At 34.7% G+C, this 12,253-nt stretch overlaps 1 protein-coding gene across 2 annotated transcripts in view; it reads right to left on the bottom strand.

The window, feature by feature from the left end:
- Positions 1 to 12,253, bottom strand: part of mAcon1 (Mitochondrial aconitase 1) — a 182,101-nt gene that overhangs the window by 61,863 nt on the left and 107,985 nt on the right. The window contains exon 2 of one of the 2 annotated variants that reach the window (XM_067766339.1): positions 3,915 to 4,649. In XM_067766339.1, coding sequence (XP_067622440.1) covers positions 3,915 to 4,649 — 735 coding nt within the window. The remainder of the gene's footprint in view (positions 1 to 3,914; positions 4,650 to 12,253) is intronic. The other variant, XM_067766340.1, reaches the window with a different exon arrangement.

Below are 12,253 nucleotides of genomic sequence, written 5' to 3'. Positions count from 1 at the left end.
TTTGATTTAAAGAGGCTTAGAAACGGATTTGCTGTGATAAATTCAATATTATTTTAATTTTTCTCAAAACCATTTCGTAGGCGTTTCTAAATGACTTATAAACAAAAATCCACGGTTTTATAAGCTTAATGCAATTTCCATATTATTATAACCACTAAATTTCAAATATTTCCGAAAAGTAACTGCTTTAAATATTGCCAAAACACTAAAGTTTCAAGTAAATTTGCAACGCAAATCAATAGCTGAATATTTGTATCGTTAGGGCATTTGAAATTTATTAGTAGGCACCTTAAAATATATAGTTGTTTATTGCTATGATCGGCCTTATGGCAAAACGCAAAACTCGAAATTTAAAATATAGTTTACTTTGAATTATTATTCAAATTTTAATCAATGTTGGTAGAAATATATGTAAGAATAATTAGAAATAGAAATAAATGGTTACATACATACATTTACGGCAGTTACCCCTTTCTGCTGCCGTTCTGGTACTGCTTTTTCATGGTGCTGCACTGCTGCCAATATATCCTCCGCTGCTGCTTTTTTTTTTTTTGTTGGAGATGCCTCTGTCGGCGTTTGCTATCCCGGACTTTTTCTTTCTCTGCTGATAAAGTTGATTTCACGGCTTTAGCGCCATTATTTATTCGCCGTTATATTAAATTGTTTCTGGCGTGATTATGTGCCGTTAACCATGCGATTGGCTTTAGCGCTTTTGTTAGCTGTACACACCAGCATATATGTATATGTATATAAGCCAAAACTGCCGTGGCTTTATTATATTTAAAAGTTTTACGAAAATTTGTTTGTAGATAATTTGTTAAGTAGTTTGTATAAATTTCGTGATATTTATGACATATTTGCATTTTTTTTGCGTAGGGTTAAGTTTCCATGTATTTAGTTGAAAATGTCGAAATTTGTTAGGATTTAATATTAAGTAATGTAGTAAATTTTCGTAGTTTGAGTAGAAATTTTGATTTGTTTTCGCCAGTATTTCGGACTTGAACAATTTTTGTAATTTATTGATTTTATGCTTTTGTAGTAATTTTTTGAAAATGGTCCAATAAAGGAGTCCAATGATGAGGCATATACCCACACATTTTGGGTTTCACTTTACGGCACTTCATAGTGTTTTTTTTTTTCAGCACATTTATTACAATCTTCACGCATTTTACATATGTAAAATTTTAGACTGTCCAGTTTTTCCACTATATTACAATCTGCAGATTGTGTCACGGTCGCCATGTAAAGTGGCATGCTGATGCCACTCAACTTTGGGCTCGCAGCCACACGCACGCACACACACACAACAATAAAAATATATTCTTTTCTTTGTTTAATTTAATGGTTAATTTTATTTGGTTTATGTTTGTTTTATTTAGTTTTTAATTTCCAATAAATGTGTAGTTTTCGTTTGTTTGCTTATATAACTATTTTTTAAACTTGTACACGTTCACTTAGCTTTTAGTCTTTTAATTTATGTTCACAACTTTTATTTCTTTTACGTTTCATTTTTCGCGTGTTCGTGTCGTGCCGGCTCAATCCAAACTGAAACTGTAGAAAAAATACTGACGCCTCAAAGCAACTTTGCCGGTATGCAAAAACGCATAACGGGAAAATCTTATGATGCGATGGCGTGATAGAGTCGACTAACGGAGGATTCAGCCAATCAGAATTCTCCGTCATTCGACTCTCTCACCCAGTAATGCCAAGTGCATACATGCATGGCTGCATGTTTTTTTTATTAGATGGGGAGTTGCCAGATTTAAATGCAGTAACCCAATTTGACACTACAAAAGCAACAACTTTCCTTTCAATATTGCGCACATTATTCTGTGATAAGTTGGCACTGGAAATTGTTTTCGCCAAGCTTTCAAACAAAAGCGAAGTTGAATCCCGTATTTTTTCCTGCTCAGGGGCACAAGCTATCTCTTGGATTGTTTTTGCGCATTCTTTTAGCACATCCTTGAAAACTGAAGTAACTTCGGCATCTGCTTGCTTTTTTGACTTCCGGTTCTTATTCTGAGCGACATAGCTTCTAGCTGCTTTATCATTTGAAGGTTTGGAATTCTCGTCAACTAACTGTGGTTCGTATACTATATACGGTTCGAAAGTAGCCTCCATAATTGCATTTGGAGAATTGGAACAATCTGTCGAATTTTCGCTTATTTGCGATTCGTATACAATAAGTGGTTCACGATTTGACGAGTTTGAGTAATCTGTTGACTTTTCATATACATCAGTATGTTCGTTATGCCAGGATCACAATTTCCAACAGTTCTAAAAAGAAAAAAAAAAATGATTGATAATCTAATCTAATCTATTTTCTATTACATACATCCCATTCCCGATCACACTATATTACATATAGAGTATCACTGTACCAAATATTGTGGGAATTCTAACGCATCTTTTGATACCACTCCTGGAATTATTAGACGTGTAGTAATTGCGAAATGTAATGAAAACCACTCAAACCCATCGCGGCAATATACATAACCCTGTACTTACTTTCTTGAATCAGGATATTCGTCTAAAAACTGCATTGCATTCATGTATTTCCAACTTTTTGTATCACTTCCTGTGGCGCTCCCGGAAGGAGATAGCGCACAGCGCTTACGCCTTTTATAAGTGTCTCGCAGACTTTTCCACTTTTTACGACATGTTTCTCCTAAAAAGGATACTTAAACATATGAGAAGAACCCACATCAAAACATATAAATACTTACCATCCAAGGTCAATGCTATGCCAATATTTTCAAATATCGACTGCTTTTTATTTAAATTTTTATAATCTGAAGAACCAAGATTATATAAACAATCGTTTTCCTTAACTTTTTCTATGATATATTCACTTATATTTCTCAATTTTCAATTTGCATACAAAATTTTCACAAAATAATTTTACACAAACAGCTGATTTGACTATACTAAGGGTGACCATATGAAAGGACAAAGGAAGAGAGAAGAAGGAACTAATGACTTCACACAAAGAACTCACTGAAAAACTTTATTATAATCATGCAAATTAATTTATTCTAATCCAGAGTTTGGAAATGTATGTTTGTGCTTTTTAAAGAACGAGATAAATGTATTTTTAGTTTAAATTTAATGTGAGCGTTGAAGCAAAAAATAAATATGGTCACCTTTGGCATAAATTGTCGTCATCGCCCGGCGGCGACGATAGAATTAAATCTATCGTCGCAAAATGACGTCGCGTAAATTCCGCTCTTGGCGTTCATTGTCTTCACCTTCATGTAATTATGGGGATTCTATTTTTGACAAGGCGATGTTCGTCGCGTTTATTTCGCGGCGTCAGGGCATTGTGTTTCAAGCTTAAATCGTGTTTCAGCAAGCAAAACGGAGTAACGCGCTTAATGGCAAATTAATACATGGAATTCAATTTTACAGTTAAATGTACATACATATGTATATGTACATACAAATTCATTCGAATTTAGTACATATAGAATATGATGAGTAGGCAATAAAGATAAAGAAGTAAACAAATGAAATGAAATACAAATATGAAAATGTGAGGTTACAATAGACATAATAGTGTAAATGAGCCTTATGCGGTGTAGAGCAAATGGGCGTTCTGCGACATAAATTTGTGTTCGCCAGTTCGAAAAGGCTCTATCTCAGAATAAGCCAATATAATCCAACAATCAGCTGAAATTGGATTGCATGTATGATGAGATAGGGTGTTCTTTTACCTGAGATAGGGAGTCATGCAATATAATTCTTGATACGCCGTCTAAAAACACTATTTCGGTTCTCCGAACAAACTCTGACAGATAGGTAACACTTAATAAAAGGGCTATAATGGGGCGAGTTTGAAACGCAGGGACGAAATATTCCACTCAGACATGGATATGTAGTACCTGAAAATTAATTAGTTTACATGAAAAAAGTACCTTTAAAATAATGTCTTTGGGAGAAGTCCATCCACTGATTTTTCCTGTCAGATTCACTCCAATAACTTTCGGGCATTTTAGTTCCCAGGGTATATCTGCCATCACATCAACAGCGTCTGCACCTCCTACACCAATACACAAACCTCCCAGGCCTCCTCCATTTGGTGTATGCGAATCAGTTCCAATCATCAAAAGCCCAGGAAATGCATAATTTTCCAATATTATTTGATGAATTATTCCACTACCAGGTTTCCAAAATCCAAGACCATACTTGGCGCATGCTGAAGCTAAAAACTTATATACCTCTTTATTTAAATCTTTCGCTCGGGCTAAATCCTCTTTGCCACCAACTTGAGCTTCAATTAAATGATCACAATGGACCGTTGACGGCACTGCGACTCTTTTCAACCCAGATGAAATGAACTGCAAGAGCGCCATTTGAGCAGTAGCATCTTGCATTGCTACGCGATCTGGTCGGAGACGTAAGTAAGATGTGCCCCGCGCAATGTCCTGATTTTTTGGATCATCTATGTGTGAGTACAATATTTTCTCAGAGAGCGTTAGAGGACGATTAAGGCGATCTGATACAATTTTCAAGGTCTGAGTAAGTTTTTCATATGGAAGGAAAACATCAGTATCAAATTTAGACATTGCAACTTTTGTAGTTGTATAAAGCGATCCATGAAAGCTCCGGCTGTAAATGATGTGACCGTAATGGTTAATACATTTATTCGCCTTAAAAGAAAGTAGATTATAATATGTAATTATAGTCTAGGCTATAAAAACAGGATTAAGAAATTTTTGGGATGCTATATTTTTATTGCTACCGATATTATTTTTAAACTCTTGTTTTGACGCTCGGTGACTGACAATTGTTATAGTTTTGTTTTCATTTTCATTATTATAAAATACTAGCAAGTACCTACCCGGCTTACTTCGTTACGCGGTAAAAAATAAATCTATTGAGGTTTTGCTATTTGGGTATAGTTTAAAGGAATAGATACACATACATATGGCATATATTTTTTCTGCTACGAAGGTAATAGTGTACTACCCTCTGTTGTATGAAATGCAAACACTTCTAAATTCGTAAACGTTATAAACGGTTTATTAATGAATAACTTTGAAAGAAAACAATACGCAAAAAGATAACAATTTAAACAACATTAGGTACTTAAGTAGGTTGACTGCTGAGTCTAATATCACTCTATTTCAAAACGCTTTTCAAAAACGCGCCACCTCAAAACTCTTTTTCAAAAACACCTTACACCCATATATGTAATACTCCTATATTGCTACAAAAGGCTAGGTGCATTCCCAAACATCAGAGTGCCGATATATTGCTGTTTAAACGTTTTTGTTTTTGTACTCAATAATCGAATGTACCTAAATTTAAATGTTTTCTTGTCGCACTTATGCTGCTACAATCACAAAAATTTTATAGGCTGTCTTGTTTTGATTTCGAATTCAAGACACATTGCGAGCATTTTCTATTAGCAATATATGAGTATTACATATATGCCTACATAAGATTTTTTTTCGAAAACGCCCTATCTCAGAATTTGATTGAAGAACGCTTCATCTAAGAATTTATCTCAGCTCAAAATGTACCGAATTTATACCGAGATGAAACAAATTTTGAAATAGGGCATTCTTCAATCAAATTTTGCGGTAGGACATTTTTGAGTCAAATTCTCAGGTATAACTGTTTTGAAAAGAACTCTGAGGTAGTGCGTGTTTGAAAAGAATTTATAATCAGCAGTCGAAATTGGATTGTAGAACGTAAAAAATTAATACATAAAATAAGATACATTTTTTTCATTAATTAAAAACTTCCGGGAATACAACATTCTTTGTTTTATTTTCATTTCCGGGAATGAGAAAACTTTGGTTCGGTGGGCAACCAGTTCTTGAAATAGCGACATACAGTTGACCGTGAAAAAACAATCCACTACGTTCGGCGGTGGTAACAAACTTCCAATAATATGGTACACTTGTCCATTTATTTTGAAAGTTGACATGAACTTACCTTCTCTAATTTCATTACCGCCAAACGAAGTCATAACGAAACAAGAATACAAGAAAATACAATGTTCTTATATTTTGTTTAAAATGACTGGACGGCGTATGCTCTCCTGTAAGCAGCGCTTTGATTGCTGGTGGAGGCTCACCGATATCACTTACTACAGCACATTCATTTGGCGACTTCCTAGCCTTACAAAAAACGCAAATTTCACTCATGCGGCCAATGAAAAGTAGAGAATTTTCATTTAATAATTCAGATGTGGCTGTAGTTAAATGCTGACTTAAGACCAATCGCATCTTGCCTATTGTTCAATGCTCACAACCTTTCATTTTCAACACGCCTTCCACGCTCATCGGCTGTTTCATTTCTGCGAAACGAAATTTTTCGCCTATTTACAGAGGACATTTTTAGCTGGGATTTTGCTTTTGGCATGTCTAAAGGATTATTTTACAAAATGATAAACTAATTTAAAACTTTACCTTGTAATTTAATTTAATTTAAGAACAATAAGCAATAGCTTCCAGGCAATGTTTTACAGCATACAATCATAAATACAATGAAGTTTGAAAAATAGATACGTTCTTTGATTTGCGCGCGCTAACATCCATATGTATGTACATATGTACATCCAGGGCCGTAGAGAGAAAATCCGGGCCCGGGAATAAACAATTTACGAGCCCCCTATAAAAAATCCACTAATACGTTTGATAAATTTGAATTAATGACGTCTTATTCATGAATCATTATTGATGGATACATAAAAAATTTTTTGCAACGTCAACTAAATGATTTTTGGACTAAGAGCTGAAAATAAAATTAACACAGAATATTTACTATTTATACTGTTTTATTGTAACGTAGAAATAAAATTCTCTTTTAACAGCCACGTATTGTTTGAAATAATCTTTTCTAGTTATTTGGTAACATTTTAGTACATTTCTGATAAATATAATGATGATTATAACAAATCTACATGGCACACAAATCAATATAGAGACAAAATGTCCCAATTGTGTTGTTAGTGTATAAATGAGAAAAACTGAATTAAGCATGAAAAAAAATACCAGCAGGATGGCCTAGTGGTTAAAGGCTACTGCAGTTTCACCATGTGATTCACGGTTCGAATCCCGGTGAAACCTTTGATAACATTACAAAATTGCCTGATGATGATTACGTTGGCGGTTTTCGAAATGGGTCCATCGCAATATGCCAGTAAATGTTTCTTTCTTTTCAGTTTCTCTCAGAAAAACATAATAATTAAAATTCAATTATTATAAGCCGGTGTTAAGCTCATGAATTCTTAAATGATGATTATAAATTTTAATTATTCAATATAGAAGGTTCGGATATCAAAGAGTGGTTTTTCTTGCTTTTTTTTATAATAATATCAAAATTTAACTGTCTTGCCAAAACGGATTCAACACAAAGCGGGGCAAGCCCTGAAACTCGCTCTTGAGATGAACACGATCTATGAAAGTTTTTGATTCTTGCAAGGACGCTGAAAGAACGTTCTGCACTAGCTACAGTGACAGGTTTAGTGCAAAAAAAATTGTATACCGATTTTGAATATAGATGGCATTTAGCAGACCTTTATCAAAATTTGCTTCGTAAATGTATTTCAATTAAATTATTTGGCATTCTAAGCACCTCGTTCAAATTTCTCATAGCTGCTAATCGTTCAATAATGCCAGTGATTACCGAATCAACGATCACCAAGAATGTATTGTTTTTAAAATCAGACTCTGGATCATCCGTAATCATCTCATTTCCATTATCATCAAAACGTCTTTTGGGTTTTCTCTTTCGAATGTCCGGAAACTTTGGCGAGATGTTCAATTGAATAGCAACTGTTTTGCATTTGTTTAAAATTGTTTCCCATTGGTTCCTGATCAATTTCAAATCAGCTAATAAGGCATCTAGATGTCGGACCTCAACATCTATAGTGGCGTCTCTAGCCTGGAGTACACTTTTTTCATTAATGGTAGTCAGTATTTTGAACCAAATTGAGGAACTCCGAAGAAAGTAATTGCAGCCGTACAACATTCTGCAGCATCACCACCACATAAATTGAGACTGTGGGTTGCACAAGGCGAGTAATCAGCATTCGAGTTTGTTTAAGCCGCTTCCAACAATACTCAGACCGCGGCAAAATTCCTATGCGCAGCCGTGTGCGGCGAGTGGAAAGGCGCCAACACGCATTCACTACCATCGTCCCCGACAAGAGCGCAGTCAAATCAGTCTTGAACTAACAACGGGCAAACGCGGACGCGATCCATTTTTGTATACATCTATATTCAATATTCTGAAGTAATTTACCAAGTTTGTGAAGTGAATACATACACTGAAAGAAATGGTGCTAGTGAAATCAATAAATCGGTTCTGTTGTTCTTGACTTAACGGAGATTCGGTGAAATTGATGGAATTATGGTTAATTCGACCGAGCTCTTTGCCAAGCGAAAAAATTAGTTTAGTCATTTCAACAGAAGAGAAATTGTTGCTCTTAAGTTAACAAAATTCTGTAAAATTGACAGATTCCTAATCAATCTAACTGATTTTTCTGTTAACACAACTGATCTCACTGGTCATTTCAACAGCGATCAACAGTCAATACATGAGCAAATTTCAAAGAGAATTTTACGCTCACTGCGCTCTCTACTTTGTACTTATGACGATGGTGCCACTTGTTAAAAAAAAAACCCCAAAATAAGAATACCACCAAATCGAAAAACACACAAAATGGGAGAACAACAAAAAACTAGTTTTTCAGTTATCAATACAAAAGGAAAAACCCTTTTTTGAATTTACTGAGCAAAAAATTACAAGATACCGGGACACCTATTTATCTAGTACAATTTTGCAACTTCTCCTCCAAGCCAAATGCAAAATGGCGCCCTCTTGTTGCAAAAATTTTGTTTGAACGGACAGGATTTTTCAAAAGTTAGTAACATTTTGTTAAAGTTTTTACGAATTTTCACTCACGCGAACGAACCTAATAAAATAATACAAAACATCCTTTTTTAATGTTGCTGTTTCCGACAACATAAAAGTTTGAGTTGTTTTGGAATCATTTCAACTTAAAGTGTTGCGAAAACTAAACTTGCCGAATTACATGTAAAGTTACTCCAGTGGTGAATTACTTTCCTGCGATTTGATTCTTTACTTTTCTATAACTTACAAGTTCTCTATTTAAAATGTTATGTCAAACATTTATACTAAAAGTTTTGTTCGAAACAATTAAGTGTGGCAACTACATGCGAGAGAAGAAATTGACAATGAGCTGAGCTGCAACCGAAAGAATTGAGAATCAGTTTTGTGACTACTATTTTCATTTATATTTGCAAAGCGAAGTTCAAAACTATAAATTAAATAAATTATAAAATATAAAATTTTGTGAAAATGCGTTTAATAAAACAAAATAATAAAGAGTATAATGTTTAATGTGTGCCAGCATATTTGATGTACGCCCAATTGAAGTTCGGTTGGAAGTGCGAACATATGTATGTATATATAGCAAACATGCGTATTTATGTATTCACATATTTACGTATATATGTATATGGCAACATACATAGCTACTTTCGTACAAAGCTGTCGCAACAACTTTTTTTGTTCATTTAAACGGTCAATTACGAATCAACGATTTGTGAGCAGTTGATTCAACATCTTGTTGCGATGGATAAAAATGGACATAAATTTCGGTTGAATTGACCCGTATTTCGATTGATTTTTCCAGTTTTTTTCTTTCAGTGTAGTTAAAGTCAATTGCTAAAGTTTTTAACATAATTAAAAGGCTTGCTTGGAAATAATTTATAATTATTAATAAAATACATCATTAAAGTTTATAACGTTTAAGAAAACAGAAACATCTTTTTCTTTGTGCAGAAGTGAAGAGTGTAGCGCAGAAAGACCAAAGTTATTCATGGTCCTTCGTAGCCATCTTTGGCCCAACCCCTAAAATATAAAAACAAAATAAAATTATTAAATTATACCCAATCGAACTGTTTTCGTTCGTAACAAAAATAAATAAAAAGAAGAAAATGAGTGCATACTTGAACACACATTCAGTAGAAAAAAGTGACGAAAAAATATATATATGTATATATATATGTAAATTGGGTGCTCAAAAACTTAAATAATTAAAAAATAAAGTTTGAGTGGATTCTAAGAAAAAACACAACAAAAAAACAATTGAACGTTTTTAATAAAAAAACTAAAAAACCGAATTTAAAAAAAATGCAAAGAGCTTGGTTATAAAGCAAAAATTTACAAAAAAAAAAAAATCGTTTTTTTATGCACACCTTTTTTAAAGAGGAAAAGATTGGTTGTAAATTTTGAGATACAATAAAAAACAATCAAATTAAAATAATAAAGACCAACCAAGCAGCAGCAACAAGCAGCTAAGCAGCAACACCGCCAAGCGAGCAACATTATAAGGAGCAAAAAAACATACAGGTATTGGTGAGTAGGCAGGCTTTTATTTTTCATAAAAAATAATAAAATTTTTCCGTACAAAAGTTATATTATTTTGTAAACTGCAAAATATATATATATCCACATATATATATGAATACTATCAGACCCGACAGACGTTGTTCTGCCCTAAATTTGGTCTATCTGCATACATTTTAATAAGCTTTTTCCGTCTAACTCTGCCCTACCCCTCTACACTTTTTCCTAATCTCTTTATTCACTCCTCCCTTTCATATATCTTCATCTTCGTCTCATTCTATCTCTTTCTCAGTCTCCTTCTCTCTTTTCTCTTCTCTCAATTTTTTTTTCATTCTTCTTCATCTCTTATTGCCAGTCCCAGAGGGTGGTATGTATTTTGTTCAAGTCCCATTCCGAGTCTCAGTCCCAGTCCCACTCCGACTCTCAGTCTTAGTCCCAGTCCTAATCCCAGTCCCAGTCCGTCTCTGGTATACTTCCCGGAAAAAAGCATCGTAAATACTAATATAGGCAAATTGATATACGAAATTTCAGGCAAATCGAATAGGACGTATGTAAATAGGTATGTGGGTATTATTAATTCTTGTCTTTATTCCGGCTTCGCATGCATATTTATCAGTTTTGCCAGGTTGATGCGACTAAATCGAATATCACAATGAACTTTAGAGCTCTCAGCAACAGGGGTATACGGATCCATGTTTTGGCCTATATCTCGAGACCGTAGTCACTCAGCGGTGTAAAACTTACTCTGTATTATAGCACACATCAACAGCTTCAATTTGATACCCATAATATAAAAACAAATTCTAGGTGTATCCGGGTCCATGTTTTGGCCTATATCTCGAGACCGTAATCACCCAGCGGTGTAAAACTTACTCTGTACTAAAGCATACATCAACAGCTTCATTTTGATACCCATAATGTAAAAACACATTCTAGGTGTATCCGGGTCCACGTTTTGGCCTACATCTCGAGACCCTAGTCACCCAGCGACATAAAACTTACTCTGTACTAAAGCACACATCAGCAGCTTCAATTTGATACCCATAATGTAAAAACACATCCTAGTGTTACCCTGATCCACGTTTTGGCCTATATCTCGAGACCCTAGTCACCAATAGGTATGAAAACTAACCTGTACTAAAGCACTCATCAACAGCTTCAATTTAATACCCACAATGTAAAAACATTGTCTAGGCGTTCACGGGCCCACGTTTGGCCTATATCTCCAGACCCTAGTCACCCAGCGGTATGAAAATTATCCTCTACTAAATCACTCATCAACAGCTTTCATTTGTTATCCATATTGTATAAACACATTCTAGGGGTACCCGGGTCCACATTTTGGGCTATATCTCGAGACCGTAGCCTCCCAGTTGTATGAAAATTATCCTGTACTATAGCACTCATCAACAGTTTTCATTTGATATCCATATTGTATAAACACATTCTAGGGGTACCCGGGTCCACGTTTGGGCTACATCTCGAGACCCTAGCCTACCAGTTGGATGAAAATTATCCTGTAATATAGCACTCATCAACAGCTTTCATTTAATATCCATATTGTATAAACACATTCTAGGGGTACCCGGGTCCACGTTTTGATCTCAAGACCCTAGGCACGTAGCGAAAAAAAGGTAGACGTTGGCTGATTCTCAGACCTACCCAATATGCTCACAAAATTTCATGAGAATCGGTTCAGCCGTTTCGGAGGAGTTAAGCCTCCAACACCGTGACACAAGAATTTTATATATTAGATAGCGGAAATTTTCTTACCGTTCATTTTCCTGCAAACGTTTTTAGGCGTTCACGGGTCCACGTTTTGGGCAATATCTCGAGACCCTAGCCTCCCAGTTGTATGAAAATT

Source organism: Eurosta solidaginis, chromosome 2 (assembly GCF_040869045.1).
Source record: "Eurosta solidaginis isolate ZX-2024a chromosome 2, ASM4086904v1, whole genome shotgun sequence".
Taxonomy (NCBI): domain Eukaryota; kingdom Metazoa; phylum Arthropoda; class Insecta; order Diptera; family Tephritidae; genus Eurosta; species Eurosta solidaginis.
This window is presented reverse-complemented; position numbering and strand designations above follow the sequence as displayed.